The sequence below is a fragment of the Helianthus annuus genome, chromosome 8 (assembly GCF_002127325.2).
Source record: "Helianthus annuus cultivar XRQ/B chromosome 8, HanXRQr2.0-SUNRISE, whole genome shotgun sequence".
NCBI classification, from domain to species: domain Eukaryota; kingdom Viridiplantae; phylum Streptophyta; class Magnoliopsida; order Asterales; family Asteraceae; genus Helianthus; species Helianthus annuus.
In genome coordinates, this window is record NC_035440.2 from 151,843,851 (window position 1) to 151,865,947 (window position 22,097).

At 43.6% G+C, this 22,097-nt stretch overlaps 1 protein-coding gene and 1 pseudogene across 1 annotated transcript in view; one reads left to right on the plus strand and one right to left on the minus strand.

The window, feature by feature from the left end:
* Positions 1-17,607, plus strand: LOC118480849 (annotated as a pseudogene).
* The window catches only part of LOC118481062, a 19,971-nt gene continuing 14,042 nt past the window's right edge, over positions 16,169-22,097 (minus strand). The window contains exon 2 of the mRNA XM_035976160.1: positions 16,169-16,173. Within this exon, the coding sequence (XP_035832053.1) occupies positions 16,169-16,173 (5 nt within the window). The remainder of the gene's footprint in view (positions 16,174-22,097) is intronic.

The following is a 22,097-nucleotide window of genomic DNA, read 5'->3' on the forward strand; positions in this document are numbered from 1 at the left end:
ATGATGACTAGGAACGGGCAAATAAAAAGTTTCACTTCGAATTTCGGACCTCAAAATCCTGCTGCTCATGGTGTTTCACGATGAGTATTGGAAATGAACGGAGAAGTGGTGGAACGTGCGGAACCACATATTGGATCACTCCAGTGCGGCACGAAGCTGTTGATGCCAAGTCGGCTCCTATGCCGCTAGCTATGCCTTGCTTGGTCCCCCGGCACGGTGGAGGTTCCGTAGCGCGTCATGAGCATCGGGCTAAGGAGCGGTTGAGCAACTCAAGCGAACTACCCTACCTTACTACAACATAAGGACAAAAGGGAGAAGGTTGTGAAGGTGGCCTCGTTATCCACACCTCCGGTGGAATGAATGGAGGACCGACCGACCCGGGTTTTCACGAGCGTTGGCGGGTTTTGGAGTGCCTGTCAAGGGCGCTAGCACATATCCCGGGGTGATCATCACCACCTTCACCTCAAATCTCATCACAGTGGAACGTGTAACCCGCCTGCTATTCCATTCAACTACATTTGTTCCTTTAATCCATAGCCTAACAGAACGCAGCAGCGAGGGACAACCCGCCCATACAGCCAGCGGGGACGATGGCAGTACTGGCAAAGACCGTCTGGTGGAAACGCCGCATGTGCAAAGCGTTGTAGGCCTGCGCCGGGGGAGCATAGGGAGGAAAGGGAGCCTGGACGGTGGAAGAGCCAGGGGAGGCCGGGTCATTTGACGGAAATGGAAGGCTTTGGACTATGAACCTATTAAAGAAGGCCCTATGGAGTAAATGGAAGTGCATGAATTCTTGGAAAAAAAAGGGAGCGAGCCTATAAAAATGGAATCAAGCAAATTCAATGAATAGATAGAGTCAACGGTACGACAGACAACGCTGCCTACACGCGAATTTGCTTCCGAAGTCGAGCAGTCTCAATTTCACTACAGGATTTTAGAATGAATGCTGGGCTAGGCGACCTCGAATGGCGTGAGCCGCATGCGGGGAGACCCGCACGTACGGTTTTTAGGGGGATCTGGTCGAAAGACCGGCCGGCGCCCACCCGACTAGGGGGATCGAGAAATTAATAGAGTACAAAACTTATCTTCAAGCTTTACCTTTTCTGATCTTTCAGAGGGCGATTCCGGGGTCACTGAATGAAGTCCTCCGTTTCTTTCGGAGGTGCTGACCCGCAGCGAGGCAGAGATGACTAAGTGACATATGGAATATGGCGACGACAACAGCATGTCGTAGAAGGAGATAACAAGTGGAGCCAACGACCCACTAAGACTAACGTATCTACAAGTACATCCCCGAGCGACAGTCAAACGGGGGCGTGAATGCGAGATGCCAGCGGAATGATCGGCCGGACAGAGGCTAGGGCTCCTTCCTTCCCACCGCGTCCTTCCTTGTGTGTCGGAGATATAAAGCAAGTGCACCGGAAAAGAACGGGAACTGGGTCGATCTATTCTATGTCGAAGCGTCCGAAGCATAACTGCACACTCACACGATCTTTGCTGACAGATAGGAGCATTCGGTAGAACCGGTGAACTACACTTGCTTCTGGATAGATGTGTGGGACAGAGGGCTCGTGGTACCTGCTGCCCACCCTTCCTCCTCTGCTTTGAGAACCGTATGAACAGAGAGTGGGCAGAAGGGAAGGAGGTCCTCAAACGGAGTCGCACACTTACTTGAGCAGTGCGGGAGACTTGGGAATGGGTCGAGTAAAGTCCCCTGGGGCCGAAAAAATCACAGAGACATACTGATACGATAGGGCTTTGATTGCTATTTCTTTTTTATTAGTGATTGTAAAGGAGGGCGCTTGGCTATGTTATAGAAAGGGAAGGCAGAGGGCGAAGAGAGGCGGCTCGGCAGGGAAGGAATGGGAAATCGTCAAAGATGACTTCTTTGTTGTCGAAACAAAGGGCTAAATAGCACCAGTGATTCTCTAAGCCGGTCTGGATTTCCAACGCCTCGGGAAACTGGTCGAGATAGATGACAGCGCCTTTTTCCCCTCTTCCTTAGCGGGAGGGCAATCTTCTCTTATGGCCTTCACCTCCCGCCCGGCCCGGAAATAGAGAATCCAGCCCCCTTCTGATCCATTCATTTATGCAAGCAGGGAGGATCCAGAGCTAAGCCCCCTCCTATTCGAGGCCGGGTGGCCTTGCCCCACAAGCACCCAACCTTCTTTTTGCTCTTCCTTCGGGTTGCCTCCACGAACGTGCCACCTAGGAGCCCTACTCATATTCCAAAAGCGCTACTTCAATTCAAGTGCAAGCCCCCTTCTATTGCATTACCTAAAAAAGCTATAAACAAAGTACAAAAGTGGTTGCGGGGACGATACACTTTGGTTACCAGCGAACGCTTCCAAAGGCGACCATTTTCAATACTAGTTGTTACCTTACGCTGTCATTTTTCTAATATTCATGAATAGCATGGCTGGGGGCTAAGATAACTCAAATGGGAGAGCCGTGTTATGGGTGACCTTATTGCACGGTTCAGAGAGCACTTGTGTATGTGATGCAAGTGAACGTGTACGAAAAAGCTGTCGTAAAGTTTCTTTGTTCGTTCCGTCGTCGACCCTATCTATGTTTCTATGATGGCCCAAGAACACGCTCATTCTTCAGTCGTAGAGAGAGTTTTGAATTGCAAGGTACCATTACGAGCTCAATATATACGAGTGTTATTCCGTGAAATAACTCGAATTACAAATCATTCACTTGCTTTAACTACTCATGCTATGGATGTGGGAGCATCAACTTCGTTCCTGTGGGCTTTTGAGGAGCGGGAAAAATTGTTGGAATTCTATGAGAGAGTCTCGGGAGCCAGGATGCATGCCAGTTTCATACGACCAGGTGGAGTGGCACAAGATCTGCCTCTTGGCTTATGTCGAGATATTGATTCCTCCACACAACAATTTGCTTCTCGTATCGACGAATTAGAAGAGATGTCAACCGGCAACCGTATCTGGAAACAACGATTAGTGGATATTGGTACTGTCACTGCACAGGAAGCAAAGGATTGGGGATTCAGTGGTGTAATGTTAAGAGGTCGTGTGACATGAAGACATTGATAGCAATATGGTGGAAGTTCCCATCAGGCAACAACGGTTCTGCCTGACCCTACTTAAGCATGCATATTATGTCATTGAAGACTTGGTGTGAAGCCTTGGAGCTTACGTTAGAAGAGCAAAAGGCCGGGGGCTAGGGTGAGCAGAGGGGGGACAGCGTAAGTGAGCGAATATGTGTAAGCCCAGTCAAGCATAGCTGTTCTAGGTGGGGTGGGCCGCCCACCTTCGAATGGTGTTGGTCCTACAGACTGTGAACGGATTCGCCTCTGGCCTCTGGGCACGTCGGAACCGCATGAGTTCACCGAGGTGGAGCACGGTCCGCCAAAATCGGCATAGGTTACGTGCTATTGATGGAACATGGTAAGCCTATCTTTCTCCATATGGAAGTGCTGCGGGCACATAGAGATGTGGGTAGAGGAAGCCTCAAAAAGCGAAGGCCGAGCTGTAGGTCACGTGACCTGCACCGAGTTGGTGGCTGACTGGGCTTTTTTTATCAAAGGAGAGAAGCTCGCCTTCTTGTTAACCAAAAGCAAAAGTAGGTCGAATCGGTCGAGCCCCTGCCCCGGAACGTCGAATGATATAGGTGGCCGGGTTCTTTTTCTACGACCCTTTTGATATGGTAGGCCCAGCCCCAGGACTCCTATCCTTTATGTTTAGGAGCGGGATCCGCCCAAGAACGACCTTTTGGTGGTACGAAAGGCACGGACTCCGCGAACATCCCTAGCCCCTTTTACTAATAAGGAAAAGAAAGTCTCAACCAGAACCACATTCCTTTTACGTGCGGATGTAGCTAAGTGTCTGACTCTATTGGTCATAGTTTCCTGCTGTTGCGGCCGGTACACGTTTGCGCGCTTGAACCAACCCAACAAACAAGGAATTTTTTTTGGGTAAAAGGTTACCCCGGTGATTCTATATATTCATAAACCAAAAAAAACAAGTAGTGTAGAACGCCTACACTAGTTCAATCATGAGACATGCCCCATGAAAGTAAAACAAGGAAACAGCAAGAAACAGTCCAACAGAAACAAACAACGAAACACCACTAGACTAAAATCTAGAATGAAAACACGAAAAAAACTAATCAGCCGCCATCATCTTCATCATGCTTTCCACGAATCTCCCACTCTTCGAGAAGTCTCCGCACACTTGAGGTATCCCTTAGTTTGGCTCCCATCAGCTTGTATCAGACCGTATTTAAAATAATCTCACTAATTTTCTCCGGTGGTCTCAACTGATTCTTAAAAGTTCTAGCATTTCTTTCTTGCCAAATAAAGTACACCGCAGCCGCAACGAGAATTTTGGCGATGTAATTCCTAGCCGATTTAGACCGAGCCCGAGCCAATAGCCACTCCACTATCTCTTGCCATTTGGGACTAACATCACCCATGTTTACCTTGTTTCAAATTGTATACCAAACCTGAGCCGAATACTTGCATTCAAAGAACAAATGCGGATGAGAGACATAATTCTTTTTTTTTTGGTAAAGGGTTACCCCGGTGATTCTATTAAGACAATCCCAAATAAGTACAAGTAGTGAGGATGAGTTCCACACTAGTTCATATACAGGACATGCCCCATATATGTAAGCCAAGCAAAAACAAAAACCACAATACCTATGACACCACATAACCTAGTCTACTACACATAATGGAAACCCTAGCTAGTAGACAAGACAACACAAAACAAAACTAGAGATCATCCTCCATCATCAAAAATAAAACTGCCACAGACCAGCAGCCCTTTGACACGAACCAACAACACTCTATCCATTGGAGAAGCTCGTGGACGAGGTGCTTGCCCCTGCCTTCGATAACCCGGAAGTCATAAATTCATTAGTTTCATTAAAGCTTCCAATAACCTCCTCATCATCCAAATCCTGCTGGTCATGTTGAACTTCACCAGTTTTACCCACATTCTTACCCTTATCCGATAAAACATCAAAAGGATTATGCGTTTTGACCGTAGACGGCGGACCCGAGGTGGGAACCCCACCATGAGGCTTAGTTCCAATCGGCCGATATTCAAATTTCTGCTTCTGTTTATTAACAGGAAACCCTGCTTTCCTAGCCACTTTCTTGCGATCCACATCCATAAAACCCTCTTTGTCCACAACTGGAGTCTTCACCGGACCACGCGGTTGTTTCCCACCATATTGTTTCTGAGGTTTAGGCACTTCCTTAGGGCACTTCCTAGGCTGATTCGGGCAGGACTCATCATCATGTCCAAAGACCTTACAATGGGCACATCTATAAGGACTCCATTCATACTCCACTACCATCTTTACTTTGATGAAACCCTCACCTTCTAGCTCAGGCACCGCTATAACTATTTCCTCTTTAAAATCATTCTCATCTGAAACTTCTATCAAAGCTCTAGCATAGCTACTCCTTCCCCAAGCATCCGTACACATAGTTGTGGTGTACGAATCTAACAATTTTGGCTCTCCAATAGCCGTAGCAATCATACTCAACCCATCTTCCGTATAGGCTGCTATAGGAACATCATGGATTTTGACCCAAATTTGTATCTTTTTGACATCCTTCTTCACTAGTCTTGAAGTCGGCGACCATACACTAAGGAAGAGAGGTTGGGAACGAATGATCCAAGGTCCTTCTTTAAGAACATTCAGCATACCGTCTTTATCCGCAAATTTGAAAAAGAAAAACCCGTTTGCATTCATCATAGACTTTTGTAACCCAAATTTCTTCCAATTGTTTCTCGCAAAGTACTCTACAACCGGATAAGCCACCCGATCCCCCAAAAAATACCCATACAATGTATTTGCTAACCTGTCTTGAACTAGTTTGACTGATTCCCGGGGGAGGACCACGTCACAACCATCTTGCACGACCGGACTTGCAAGAGTTCTGAAGTTAACTGTCTTGATCTTGGCTGCCGAAACCGAATCAGCATAGGACTTTAACGGTTCCGACATCCCGGACGATTTTATGTTCCCTATTCCAGCCGTATCAGCAACATGAAAATCAGAATTTGGTGGCGCATAATTACTGCGAGACTGAAAGATCCTATCCGTATCATAAACCCTAGAACCTGGCCGTAGGTTTTCAGCCATGGTAGAACCCGAATTCTTTGCCAATTCCTCGGTTGTTGATGAATCCCGATTATTCAATTGAACCGGTAAAGTGACCTTTGTTAGTTCATCAATGATATTTATACCACGTTTTGGCTGCACCGAATTACCATTAACATCCAGAATTCGATCAGCAATCTGTTGAAACGTCAAAGGAGACCTTCCACCAGATTTAAATCGATCATCCATTACAAAGCAAACAACTCTCTAAACCCTACCGAACAAGATGAAGCAAACCCCAAGAACCCACACGAACCAGACGACAACGAAAAATAAGAAACAACAGAAACCCTAAACTAGCGAATGCCCTAACCCATGATTCTTTCAAATCGGACAGCAAACTGATAAATCAATGCTGATTGACCAGCAAAACAATCCAATATGCACGAATATGAAGTGACGGCGGCGAATAAAGTAAAAAACCCTAGCCGACAAATAAAGAATCCGTAAACCAGTTGGGAGATAGATGTTAGGAACCTCTAATCTCTGAACTGATCTTGAAGAATCATGTTGAAGAACTTAGGGTTTCAAGAAGGAGAAAGTCGCCATAGCTAGAGAGAGAATTAGGGTTTGAACCATTCACTTATGAGAGTCATAATTCTGGTAGCATAACATGCAACACATCATATTCATGTTCTTCCTCCGCGATAAATCCCACTTTAGAATTTTATCTTGAGTCAAAAGTTTACCTTTGAGGACCAGCCACATCAAAAAAGCATGACGGGGAATAGATTGCGCAAACCAAACAATCCTACACCAATTCACTTCCGGAGCCGTGTGCCGAAACGAGTGCCACACACATGAAGAGGAGAACTCCATAATCTCGGTGCCATCTCTCCACAACAATCTATCTTGTTTCGTTGGGGTTAACTGAACCTGGTCTAACTGAATGAGAACCGGAAAAAGATCTCTCCAAGCCAAAGGCCACGCCCAAGAACCATTCGAGTAGATGTTAGCCACAGAATCATCTAGTTTAAAATCGGCATCGGTAATAGACCTCGGCGAAATAAAATCCCCAATCGGCCCTATATCACTCCAGTAATCATACCAAGCCGAAGTGTTAGCACCATTACCTAAATCCGACCACAAATGATTTCTAATGAGAGGCCGCAATTGCACAAGCTTTCTCCAAGACCAACAACAATTAGCTGGGGTTTTACACATCCAGAAGCTCTTGCCTCTCAACCTGTAACTATGCACCCAATCCACCCATAAAGACTCCCTTTTAGAGACAATGCTCCAAACATGATAAGACATAAGAGCCTTGTTCATATCCCCTATACGTCTAATTCCCAAACCTCCTTCATACTTCGGAGTACAAACGGTCTTCCATGAAACTTTCGATTTACCTTTAGAATACGAACTCTCTTGAGACCATAGGAAATTACGCATACAAGCTTCAAGCTCAAGAACAATACGAGTCGGCAACATAAAAACAGATGACCAATAAATATGCATAGCTGAGAGAACAGAAGTAATAAGCTGGAGCCTACCCGCAAACGAAAGCAACTTGTTCCTCCAATGAGTTATACGCTTTTGAAGCCTATCCACAAGCACTCGACAGTCGCTATATCCGAGCCTAGAAGAGATCAAGGGCACTCCCAAATATTTAACCGGCAAATTACCTTCAACAAAAGGCATAAGATCCAAAATCTCATTTTTAACATGGCCATTGACATTACAAAAGAATATCGTACTCTTTTGGTTACTCGGCTGTAAACCCGACATCTTAGTAAACTTAGAAAGAGATGTCATTATACACCTGGCCGAATTAACTTCTCCCCTCGCAAAAAGGAACAGATCGTCCGCAAAACAGAGATTAATAATCTGTTGTTTTTCACATTTATTATGAAATTTGAAAGACGAATCAATACGAACCGCATGGTGAAGAATAGCCGTCAAAACCTCCATAACTAGGGTAAAAAGATAAGGGGATATTGGATCCCCTTGCCGTAAGCCTCGTTTACCATGAAAAAAACCATGAACAGACCCATTCACGCACATAGAAAAAGATACAGTCGAAACACAAACCATAATCCATGCAATCACCTTATCGTTAAACCCAAAGCCTAGCAAGGCACTTTTCAGAAATCTCCAGTCAACAGTGTCATAAGCTTTCTGAATATCCACTTTAAAAGCACACCTAGGAGGACCCACATTGCGATGATAATTATGCATTAGCTCTTGCGTCAACAGAATATTATCCGAAATTCGCCTCCCTGGAACAAAAGCCGATTGATTTATACTAACAATATCGTTCAGCGCCCCCTTAATCCTATCCGCAATGATTTTGCTGATACATTTGTATAGCACATTACAGCAAGCAATCGGACGATAATCACTGACCGTCGACGGGGTAGGAGTTTTCGGAATAAGCACGACATTAGTATGATTCAATTCACGAAGAAGTTTCCCTGTCTCAAAAAAATCAATGATAGCACAATTAACATCATTCCCCACAGTCGGCCATGCACTTTTAAAAAATGCCGCAGTGTAACCATCAGGGCCCGGGGCTTTATCAATACCAATACCGAACATAGCTCTTTTAATTTCTTCCGGCGAGACTTGGCGGGTCATATGTTGAGCTTCCTGAGGAGAGAGCCTTTTAGTAAATAAATCCGGAGCCGGAGTAAGGGATGTATCACCTTGCGATCCAAAAAATCTTTCATAGTGCTTAACAAACGGGTGGAACACCGTATCACCCTCATAAATGTTCCCATCCGAATCTTTAATCACTTCAATCCGACTACAATGATTTTTCATTTTCAAAGAAGAGTGAAAAACGCAGAATTCATGTCTCCCGCACTTAACCAATCTACTTTAGATTTTTGTTTCAGAAACCGCTCTTCGTCAAGTAACGCTTCTTGGAGATCACGGCTAATATCATTCTCGGCTGCTCGCAAATCAGCATTAGCATTATCCTGATCAATCTTTTGCTGAAGTAAATCTAGCTCCAATCGAAGCTTCTCAACTTTTTTGTGAATATTACCTTGTTTAAATAAGAGAGAACGCAGCGGATGCTTAAGCAAACGGAGCTTTTTAACCACTTTGAACTGGTGAACACCATTGAAATTAGAAGTCCAGTTGCTATTAACAATCTCCTAGAACTCCGGTTTAAAAACCAGAAAATTCGCAAACTTGAACGCCCTCGGTTTCAGCGTAGTAGCATTCGGGAACGATAGAATACAAGGACAATGGTCCGAGAGTCTATACGGTTTAAAGATAGCCACGGAATTCGGAAATTCAGCAATAAAATTCATATTTCCCATTACCCGATCCAACTTCTTTAGCAATCCTACCCCATTTTTTGGCTTTTGACTCCAGGTAAAATGAATCCCCATACGGTTGATGTCAACGACTTCAATATTGTCTACACACTCTTGAAAGTCACGCATACCAGTAGAGATCGATGACGAGCCCATAGAGTTATCCTCTATGTTGAGCGTCGTGTTAAAATCTCCCATAATGCACCACGGTTTACTCGCAACAAGCACTTTGTTAATAGGAAGATTATTCCAAACATCTCTCCGGGCGATGTAATAATTTTCAGCGTACACGATTGAACAAAACATCATTCTTTTATCCAATTTGAACACGAGCTGTAAATGCATAACCTGATTAGATTGCGCCAAGACCATAACATCAAAAGTGGCCGGGTTCCATCCAATAATAATTCTAGTGCCCTTAGAACAACAATTCCCATTCGAAGTCCATTCCCAAGATCGGAAAACTGCCTTACAAACTTTACTTAAATTGCCAACGTCTACATGAGACTCAAGAATAGCACACAAACTTAGATTAAACTCTCTGACTGCCTGCCGAACCTCTTTCTACTTAAGGGGTCGGTTCAACCCCCTTATATTCCAAGACGCGATACTAACCATTGGTAACTTTCGGAGAAGGAGTGTTTGCCCCTTTAGTATTAGTATTTTGAGTACCCTCCGTCATAAACCCATCCATTTCAGTTTCCACCTCAATAACCTCATCCTCATCCGAATCCTCATTATTCAACTCCGTTTTCTTCTTACTAGAGCCCGACTCGTCCTCCACGTCATTAAGCACATCAAACGGGTTGTTCGATCTACTATCAATACGAACCGAAACCTTACTTACATCACCTTTAGGTTTTGAACCGATAGGTCGATATTCAAATTTAGACTTTTGCTTATTAACAGGAATACCAACTTTCCTAGCCGCTTTCTTTCCATACACTCCAGTGTATCCGTCTTGATCCACAATAGGAGCCTTCTTAGCAGGATAATTTTTTTGACCATTGCGATTATGATTCTCATATACCACCTTAGGTTGTTTCTTTTGATGTTTCGGGCACATATCTGTCGAATGACCGAAGACACAGCAGCTGGCACATCGATGCGGACTCCACTCATACTCAACATACATAGTCTCTTTAATGAAACCCTCCCCATCCGGTTCCGGAATAGCCATTGTAATTTCCTCTCGTAATTCATTCTCAGCCGAGATCTCAATCAACGCTCTAGCATAGCTACTTCGCCCCCAAGCATCAATACACATAGATGTCGTAAAAGAATCAAGCAGTTTCGGTTCCCCAATAGTTGTTGCAATCAAGCTAAGACCATCCTCCGTATAGGCCGCTAGAGGAACTTCATGAATTTTGACCCACACCTGAACCTTTTTAACCTCCTTCTTTTCTAGCTTAGTTGTTGGAGTCCAAACATCCAGAAATAATGGTTGTGACCTAATGATCCCAGGCCCGTCTTTCAGAGCACTCGACAATCCAACTTCATCATTAAACTTAAAGAAGAAGAATCCATTCGCGTTCATCATAGTTTTTAATAATCCATACTTTTTCCAATGGGTTCGAACATAATAATCAACTACAGGGAACGCAATTCGATCACCTAAAAAATACCCATAAAGTGTATTCGCCAGCTTATCTTGTACGGATCGAACAGATTCCCTCGGCAAGACAACGTCACAACCATCATGCTTAGCGGAACTAGCAAGAGTTCTAAAGTTAACTTTTTTTCAAATCATTAGCAGCAACTGTATCAGCATATGACATCGGTTTGGAGGACGAGCCTTCACCCGGCTGTTGAACACGATTATCCCTAGCCTCGTAACTAAAACCCACATTCTCAAATTCCGGTGGCTGAACCGGAGCAGTCACATTCACATCAACTGGAACAGTAATTTTTGACAGTTCATCAATGACGTTAAACTTACCCGGATCACCTGCAGCCGATGACACAACGCCTCTCCTTGGCAAGATCGTTTTGCCGTCAATATCTACTACCCGAGACACCAAACCATGGACTTTTGAAGGCGGCTTTCCGCGATCAAAAAACAAGTGTTCCCCAGGTTTTTTTCGTTCGTTCAGATTGTTTTGGACTCCTCTCTCCATCAGCAAGAAAAACCAAAGACCATGCAAAGAAACAGCCGAATACCAGAAAACCAAAAGCAAACAGAAAACCCTAATCCTTTAAACCCTAGAATCCGATCTCAACCCTTAATCGATTAACCCAGAGTTATCAATCTAGCTAAATTAGTCCCAGCTAACCGCAATCAATAACAACCAGGGTAATAAATCAGAGAATCGAACCAGATTAGGGCAGGGATTTGAAAGAAGAAAAAACCCTAGTTTTTGAATCGATCACAAATGCTAACAAGTTCGTTATAGTGTTTTGAAAACAAAACCCTAATCACAGACTGTTATGCATAAGATTACGAAGAAAAACTGAAGGATTCATGGTGATGAACATAAAAATCGCCTAAAGGAGAGAGAGTTAGGGTAATTTATTTAAACATAAACATTTTACCCAACAAACAAGGAAAGGAAGCCTCTCGGGGCATCTGAGAATGATTCAAGCCGTATGAAGGGAAACTCTCACGTACAGTTTCTTTTTTTTTGGGGGGGGGGGGAAGGAGCCCGACAGGATCCCCCCACTGACTTGGCCCGGGCCTAAGTGAAAGTGAAGTGGTGGGCCTACCCATCCCAACCAGGGGTATGCTGGGATTCGCGAAGAGCAGCACCTTACGATGTTCATGACCAATCGGATCCTGACATACCAGTAGGTACCAGAGGAGATCTCTATGATCGTTACTGTATTCGTATCGAAGAGATTCGACAAAGTGCTCGGATCATTGTGCAATGTCCTAATCAAATGCCTAGTGGAATGATCAAAGCCGATGATCGTAAGCTATGTCCTCCATCACGATCTAGAATGAAACTATCCATGGAATCGTGCGCCGTGTGAAACATAGGTCATCGCCGTTCTTAACCGAGACTCAGGTTAAGCTCCGTCTCGGAACCTTGTGGGGTTAGGAGTAAAGCATCCCGAGGTTGGTGCATCTCGTTGAGCGTGGAGAAGCATTGGGAACCCCAATTTCTTTCTTCGGAGCCATTTCTTTTCCGGTCCCCCCGCCCCGACATAGCGCTTCGCTTCGCTTCCGGTTCTTCGGAAGAATCAAGTTCCCCTTTCTTCATTGATCTGGGGGAAAAGGAACCGTCTACCAGTTGGGAAGCTAGACATCAAGTAAGTGGCTTGATGAGGATAACTAAGCTGACACGCCGGAGTTGGCTGCTGGCACAACAGGGTGGTGCCTTACCGCACCGCAGGCGGACGCACGGTAGCGTTTGTGGTGGTGCTTCAGGATACCAATGTACTGCGTCCAAGATCAGAACGAGCTTGCCGGCAGACCAATGTCGTCCGATTCTTGAGTGAGCTGGAGCGCAGCCATCTTATCCATTGAACTAGCTAGAAGCTATCGCCTTGGGTCGAAGCACTAAAAGAAAAGGACCGGGAAAGGCGGCGGCATAGGAACCACGGGACCCCTACTAGTAAAGGGAAAACGGAAGTGCACTACTACGCACCAGCTGAAAAAGCCCTTTCCCTTTTTTTATGAAAAGAAGATAAGCTTCATAGCTCCAATCTAGTAAAGGGGCTTTGATGGATGCCCTTTGTATAGGTTGGGTTGCTGGATACGGGATCCTCGTAGTAGGCTGGACCAACATCCAACCGAGAGAGGGCAGTCTTTAGAAGCAACAGGTTGGGAAACCAAGAGAATGCTTGGCCTTTAAGATCTTCTTCCCGCCCTAGGAGTAGGAGTAGCACAAAAAGAGGGATTAGCATTATAGACCATAAACCACTAACGCCTTCCTCGTTGGGGCTCCGTGCACTGGGAAAAGGCTCTGGCGACGGGAACCGACCACTGGTTACAAAGCTCCAAAAAGGTATCGAGAGGGCTATCACAGTCAGGTGCGAAGTAATCAGCCCTATTTGTAAAGTAGCTTTATTCCTATTTAGGGAGTGAAGGCTAAAAATGGCTTGATGAACCGTTCTGTTCGCCACGCACCGGCCCCATTCACTTGCTTATCGTAGAGGCTGTAAGTACACAGTGCCCTACAACTATGAATAGTATAGTGGGGTTGAAAGACAAGAGTGCCCGCCCCTTCTTTCTCAAGCAGGCTACTTTTTCCGGAACGTAGTCCGAGATAACCGTAACCGTGTATATATATATAAATCTATCTTCGATGCAGTCTGTCCACTTCAAGTGCTCTTTCACCTCCCAAAGAGCAAAGTTGGCTTGATGAGCGCTAATGAGGAAGCGGGAGCAAGAAAACCAAGAATCTCTTTCTTGTCCTTCTACTTAAGGGGCAAAGAGAAGCGCTTTTGCTACTGAGAAAGCGAACGGTCAGCGCGAAGGTTCAAGACTTAGTCGAACGTTAGCAAAGCTAGATTGTCATAGCAGGGCGCTTCGAGTTAGCGAAGCGCTGTAGTAGGGCCGAAGCCTTACTAAGAAGGGCTATAATGCTGAGCCAAGGACGCTCCGCCTTATCTATAGAAGCAGTCAACTGACTTCTGAAGGAATTCGCTCCTTGGTTTGGTAATGGCTTAATCTATAAATAGAAAGCCCTATGATGGGAAACTGCCACGTTAGGTTTGGAGAGAGATAGGACCGGTTATATAATAGGGGGAGCAGATGCAAGCTTTTTCTTTCAATAGCCGGCCAAATGACTACAGGATTATCGGTCTACTCTACCTCAATTCACCATTTCGAACCTTATACAGAAGGTTTTTCCGTACCAGCTTCTTCTACCTATACCGCAGTTGAAGCATCCAAGGAGAATTTGGTGTTTTTCTTGTCAATAATGGAAGCAATCGTCCCTACCGTCATAAAATAAGAGCACCTGGCTCTGCGCATTCACAAGGACTCGATTCTATGTCCAAACATCACATGCCAGCAGATGTGGTCACCATCATAGGTACTCAAGATATTGTGTCTGGAGAGGTGGATAGATAGGACTAAGGGAATAATCTTGTTTGGTTCGGTAATGGAATCAATAGCTTGCACGAACAGGACCCTAACTTTATTGCGAGCCAAAAATCTTGATCAATTTCCCTTCCATAGGGATCGTTGTGGAATGAACTCATTTCTGCCTTTCCTCACCCCCGCCCTACCTTGTAACGGAGACTAATGGGTTGAAGGCGGTGATGTGACAACTCGAGTTTCCAAGATTCCAATTTCGCATTTATTGCACGTTCACAGTTTGTTTAATCGTTTACTTGCACAATTAGTTTGCTGTGGAACTGTAACGTTTTGATTCAATAAAGTATATTGTGTTTGAGCATGGTTATGTGTTGCTTATGAATGATTTGACAAATACTTAAATGTGGTGGTGAAACTGTAAAATGTATATCTTGTGCATGTAATATGTGATAGATAATTCTTTAGGGTGCTTAGTGCTAATAGTGAAACTTAAATCATTCTTAACCCTAATCCCTTTCACTAATCATCACCCAAGAAACTAAGCACGTACTTTCACATTCTCTAATCCTCTCTACAACCATCTCCTCATCATTCTTGGCTTCACAAGTTCTTTTGCATCAAGTTTGATTACCAATCCATCTAGAAGTAATCCAAGGTAATTGTTAATGATTGTTTGTTGTTGTTAATCCTTGATTATGTGATTCATGCTAAAACCCTAGTTCTTCACATACTAGTTCTGTGGCTACTGATTGAATCCTGATATTATGAACTGATGTTGATTAGTTGTGTTATCGTATGCCTGACAATTAGATGAATGATATGCTAGAATCGTGTGATTTTGATTTGATTACTGCATTTTAAGTATGAAATTAGGGTTTTCTGGATCGTAGAAACAACGTAACTGTTACAATGGTGTATGAATGATCACATGAATGTTATAGTCCGAACTTTCATGATGAATGGGTAGTCAGAGTTTTGATTATGATGCCCTTGTCCGAGTTTAATCCATGAAATCTTGTCTGACCTTTTGGGATGTAACTTTGTCCGATTTTTATTAAGGACACAAAGGTCCGATTTTTTATAACATAAAGTGTCCGATTTTTATATGATTATGGAAGGGGGTCCGACCTTTAATGATAGTAGATGTCCGAGTTTTGTAGCAAAGAGAGCTTGTCTGAATTTTTTGTAACAAAGAGACCTTGTCCGACTTTTGTTAAAGAGAGCATAGGGTCCGACTTTTTCAAGGATATATATGGTCCGAATATGTAGAGGTGATGTTGTCCGACCTTTATAAGGCCATAAAGGGAGTCCGAGTTTTTGTAATAGGGAGGGGGTGTCCGAGTTTTTAAGGGGCAGCTCTTGTCCGACTTTTGTGAGGGGGAAGCCCCCTTGGTCCGACTTTTTGGACAAGGAACCAGGTTGTCCGAGTTTTTAGCCTGCATGATTATGTCTGACTTTGTGTTATGTATATACGTTTGTCCGACTTTTACCAAGTGTTGAGGATCCGACCTTTAATTGTGTTGCCTTGTCCGAATTTCACTTGTATTAAGTGTGATCCGACTTTTATGCTTGATAACCTTGTACGATCATTATGAAATGGAAGCATGGTCCAAGTTTTATACTTAATTGAATGCATGTCTGAGTTTATAAGTGATGTATGAGAGTTTACCTGTAAACACCAGTATTAGAGCCTACTGTATGTTCTGTACGTTACAACATGCTGTATGTTATTGTATGCTGCTGAATGATATCGTATGTATGAACAATCTTTATCATATCATTCTGTACACAATGAACACACATAAAACAATTGCTTGGATATCAAAGACTTGTAAACCCTAATTGAATATAAATACTTACGTCGAGTATGTGCAATGTACCCTAGGTCGTGAGTAACAGACTTAAACATTAATTAACTCTAGAAGCAATAACATACCGAGCAAACCAAGGTGAGTTCACACTCTTACTAAGGCATGGGATTCCCGGGGAATAGGAATGGGTTGAATGATGGAATTGAACAATTACGCGTACATACACGGTTACTAGACTATCTACCATGGTCCTCGGGTTAAGCAGGACACTTACGTAAAACCTACGTAAACAGGAATATGCTACTGTCTTCCTGAGTCAGGAAGGACACTTACGTAAAACCTACGTAAACAATAACATGCTACTGTCTTCCGGAGTCAGGAAGGACACTTACGTAAAACCTACGTAAACAATAACATGCTACTGTCTTCCGGAGTCAGGAAGGACACTTACGTAAAACCTACGTAAACCCCACGCGTACCACTGTCCTCGGGTACAGAAGGACACTTACGTAAAACCTATGTAAAGCTTGTACGTACTACTGTTCTCGGTTGTGAAGAACACTTATGGTTACGGATAGTCTAGTGGATATACAACATGGGAAGCCCCCACCAATAGAACGTACTATCGGCCCAGTAGAGCCACATGTTACAAACGAATTTACTATTACGCATTTACTTTCTGTGAACTCGCTCAACTAGTTGTTGATCCTCTGTTACATGCCTTGCAGGTCGTTAGGTACATGGAGCTTGCACAGGGAGGAGCTGGTCGTTGTGGGCTTGGATCGTGATTGTCTTGTTAAACACTTATGACATTTCATACTTATTTATGTTGGGTTTTATTTATACGCTTCCGCTAAACAGTGATAACATACTTATGTTTTGAACACCTTTCATATGGATTGGTTTGGTTAAATTACAATTACTTTTACTTTATACATTGTTCTATATGATTGGTGGCTTGATCCTGGTCAGTCACGCTCCCAAGCGGTGATACTCCGCAGGTGGATTTTGGGGGTGTGACAGGTGAGGCATGGTCAGAGTGTAGGTTCGAATCCTGCCACCTTTCTTGTGGATCATCCTGAAACCACAGGATGATGGGAATAACGAAGCATCAATTTTGAAATGAGCACGTCAATATATGAATTGTTTCATTATTCGTTATTTCTGAGTCTTTTCGTTGCATTCACTTACAACAAGAAAGAACCACCAGTGTTTGGTGCAGCACCTGCATTTTGGTGCATTCTTCTTTCTTTCCTTGGTCTTCTGTTCCGTCATATTCCTAAAAACTTATCCAATGACAATGAATTAACCGCAAGTGCACCTTTCTTTTATCAAATCTCAGGGACATGGTCTAATCATGAGGGTAGTATTTTATCATGGTGTCGGATCCTAAGTTTTTATGGATTCCTTCTTTATTACCGGGGTCGACCCCAAAGCCATAATGTCTCAAAACGAGGAGGCCATAGAGAAAGTCTTTTTTATTCCTTTGTCTCGAACTTCGTGAAGAAGTCTCTGGGATAAGTATCAAGAGCGTAGACCTCTCTGGGATGATTTATGCAAGCATAAGGTTTTTTGTCATGATAAGCCGTGGGTAGTTATGGGGGATTTTAATACTGCTCTCAACTTTGAGGATTCGTTATTTGGGTCTTCCAGCCAGTCTATTGGTATGCGTGAATTTCATGATTGTATCCATCAAGCTGAATTGTTCGATATTCATGCTCATGGGTTGCAATACACTTGGAGTCAAAAGCCAAAGAGTGGAGTGGGTCTTCTCAAAAAGATTGATAGAATTATGGGTAATGTTTCGTTCATTGATCAATTTCCTGATGCTTTCGCTATGTTTCACCCATTTCGGGTGTCAGACCATACTCCTTGTATTCTTAGAATGATGGGCTCCTATGGGAATTGGCCAAGACCTTTTAAATTCCCGAACTTCATTGTGTCAAAACCAGACTTTCAGGATTCTGTGAAACAGGAGTGGATGAAAACATTGGAGGGTATCACTATGCTTTCTGTTGTAAAGAAAATGAGGAACTTGAAACCTAGGCTGAGGAAGATTCTTTTCAATCAGGGTAATTTACATAAGAGGGTGATCGACTTGAGGAAAACTTTGGATGAAATTCAGATTCAAGTGGATCAGAACCCGATGGATGTTCGGTTAAGGCAACTGGAGACGCAATGTCTTCAAGAATTTCAATCAGTGGCTTATGATGAAGAATGTTATCTAAAACAGAAATCTAAGGTTGAGTGGCTTTGCGCGAGAGACTCGAATACCAGGTTTTTTCACAATTCTGTGAAGGCTCGAAATGCTCGAACCAAAATTCATAGTATCACGGATAGCATGGGAACTCGGCATGAAGGTAATCAGGTTGCTGAAGTGCTGGTATCGCATTATACGGATTTTTTGGGGATGGAGTGTAACACCCCGTGTTTTCGAACGTCAAAGTCAAAGTCCAAGTCAACTTTGACTTTCTTTGACTATAGATAGTCTATTTTCAGTTTTATTTGTATTATGTGGAGTAAGTGTTGTAATCAGAAGAATCGAAGTAATCGAATGTTTTATCGACGCGAACCGATTTACGACTGTGATTAGTAGGAAGTAACAATGAGATAAAGTTAACTAATCGGTAATCAAACCGATCTAACTATTACCGAACTCGAATCTCGAATTATGCAAACTTTGGTTGTTGTATACGTGTGTGTGTGCCTTATGTGTTGCCTGTGCGTGTTTACTTTATGTTTTGCGTGGTGATCAATCGAATCAATCGAAACTCGAAACTCAAACCGAATACAATCGAAATCGAACTACGACGGACTGTCTGATTGAGCAGGCTGTCCGATCGGGATGCCTGGCCGATCGGCCAGCCCTTTCCTCTTTTGGAGCCAATAAATAGGGCTGTCATTGTCATCCTTTCCACTTTTGGAAAGCTTTGACCGACCAGCTCGTGCTCCTCCTCTTTTTCTCAGATTTCTTCCCTTTCCGGTAAGTTTTCACCCTAAATCTTGTACTTTCTTGATCAATACACATTCCTACACCTTTCTATTTTTCAAATCTTGACTTCTAACTGTGAAATCATCAAGATCTTAGCCTTCTAGGATGATGTCATCATAGTGTTCTTCAAGAACATCATGGTTTGGCCTCAATCCACCATGAATAGCTCGGATCTAACCGATTTCCACATAAACAAGCCAAGATCTACCGAAGATCTAAACATTTACATGGTGTAAAAGATTGAGAGAAGGATTTCCAACTTTCTTTCAACTCTTTTACACTCAATGCTTTCAAACCGGTAGAAACGGAGCTTGAGCCAACTCACCGATCACTCCAATGGTTGGGCGGTTCAAGATTCGGGTTCTATCTACGAGGTTCACCGACTACTGGTTAAACGTTAAACTGACGATCCGAACCGTTCACCGGCTGGACTTGGGTGATACCTGTCCAAGCAGGAGAAACAAGAACGACAGTGTCATAGTTCAACTCGTTGTCAGACTACCTCAATATAACGCCAATTATGCGGAACAGCCAAGTGTTAGACGAACAGGCCAACCAGGTCAGGATGCTGACCGAACGGTTAGGCTGTTCGAAAGAACAGCCCAACCGATCGGACATGTCAGCCGATCGACCAGGCCAGCCGATCGGCTAGCATGTGGCCCCACACCTTGACAAATTCATGAGGTATGGTATTGAACGAAGTAATGACCGATCGAACGACCTAATCGATTGGTAAACATTACTCTTCGGATCATGAGATACTATGCTTCAACACTTAATCGATTTTCAACTCGTTCGACGCATTGGGGTGCCACCCGATCGAACATGCTATCAGAACGAACAGACTGTTCGATCGGATATGCTGCTCGATCGAGTAACAACCTAATGAGGGCTACTACTGAAGTACATAACCGATCGGATAAGCCGACCCGATCGAACAGACCGTTCGATCGACCGACCTGAAAGGTAAGAACACTTCAGTGTTCTCAAATGCTACAACGAAAACTTCAAAAGTTCAAATCCTCACACACAAACACATCAAAGGAAGAAACAATCCACTCGAACAGTCCAACCGATCGAGCCTACCGGCCGATCGGGTAGGCTGTCCGAACGGATTGTCCAGCTGAACGAACAACCCACCCGATCGAACCTGCCGTTAGATCGACTAGGCTGTTCGACCCGTTTACACTTGTTTTCATTCTATGTGTGTTCATCATTATGCTATCGAGCTGTTCAGGCTAACCCTACTCTCAAGCGCTCCCTTCAATCCATCAACCAATCGCTGTGAGTATACTCGATCCCTTTTTGTTTTTAGCACTTTTGGGTGTTACATACGTTACTTATCTAAATCACTATCGAACACACTACTCAATTATTTGAACGCTAACCGATTCGCATGTATTACGTGATTGAATGAATGCTTGTTGATTGTGTTTACACGTGGAATGCTGTCTACCTGCCTTAACGACGTAGTACTATAGTTTGGACTCAGCACCCGTTCACGCGGGGGTTGTTAAGGACAATTACTTGCATGGATTACGGTGGTAATCATGTATTGCGAACCGTCTCGGATGGTCAACCCGCAGTCATTAGTATCGATAGATCCATGTCGATAATTAACATGCTTCGTTTTCCTCTGTGTACGTGCTGGTTATGCGCAAACTATTCGAACTCTATATGCTATATCAAACTTGTATGCTCACCTTTACATTTATGTATTGACTGTATTTTAACGTATGTGACAGGTGTTTAAGATGTTTGCTTGCTAGGAAAGCGAGGCTAGAATAAAGCTCTAGAGGCCCCCAACAAATAGTTGTCTGTCAGGAAAGAGCAACTAGAGCATAGTTGTCTGTAGATCTTGTCAGGCTGGGTCTTTAGTAGTATTTGAACAATATTTACGTTTTGTATTAAATTAAATCTGAGTTGTCGGAACAGGATTACTTGTTTGGATGATTATTTGTAATAATGTATTTGTTTATTCGGGATACGGTATGGGACGTATCTTTAACTGGATTATATAAATAGTTGTTATGGAAACTTCTGAACAATCTGTTTCGCTCAGTGCCATGCCTCGATGATTCCGCCATCGGTTGGGGTGTGACAGATTGGTATAAGAGCCATAACTATCGGGAATTAGGCAAGACACGAACTAGTCCGGGTCGCTGCCTTAGAGACCTAGACTATTGTTAGGAACCAGCAAGACTCAGTTAGGTGTTGTAACTAGGTACCCTCGCTAGCGCTGCACTCGAATTTATGACTAAGTTCGAGCGATTTAGTCAGGAATAGGTGTGAAAGCCGCAAACTCCAGGCTAGATTGCTGGACTAATGTCGATTTCATCAATTTACCTATAATTTTCTCGCAATTTTCGAACAATAAACGAGGAGAATTATACCAAATTAGGAGTGAAATCCATATTTTGATGCATAATCTCCTCAAATTTTACTAAAACAAGGAAGAAATTGCTAAGCCAGGGGTGAAACCCGAACCTTGGCAACTTATTCCAACTTTTACTCATCTCACCAAAGCCTCGACGGACTCCAACGACCTAAACTCACCAGTATGACTTTAGGAAAACGTGTTGAATGTCCAAGAATCGAGGCAGGAACGCGATCCCGAAAGTCGAAAAGTGACGGCAAGTCTATTGTGAATAGTCGAATCGCTTTGGGTTGTCAATGTCTAGTAGCCGCAGACAATCTATTACCCCGACTTTTATGTGTTTCATGTGTATTTGCCTGTTTATATGGTTAATTTTGATGTTCGTTCGATTTTTGCTATCACTTCGATCCACACACACGACTCGCATTGCTATCCTATATCAAAACACTAACAAGTTGTTGCAATTCTAGACGACGCTATAATACGATATACGCTATACTATACTCGGCATACTATACGATTATAC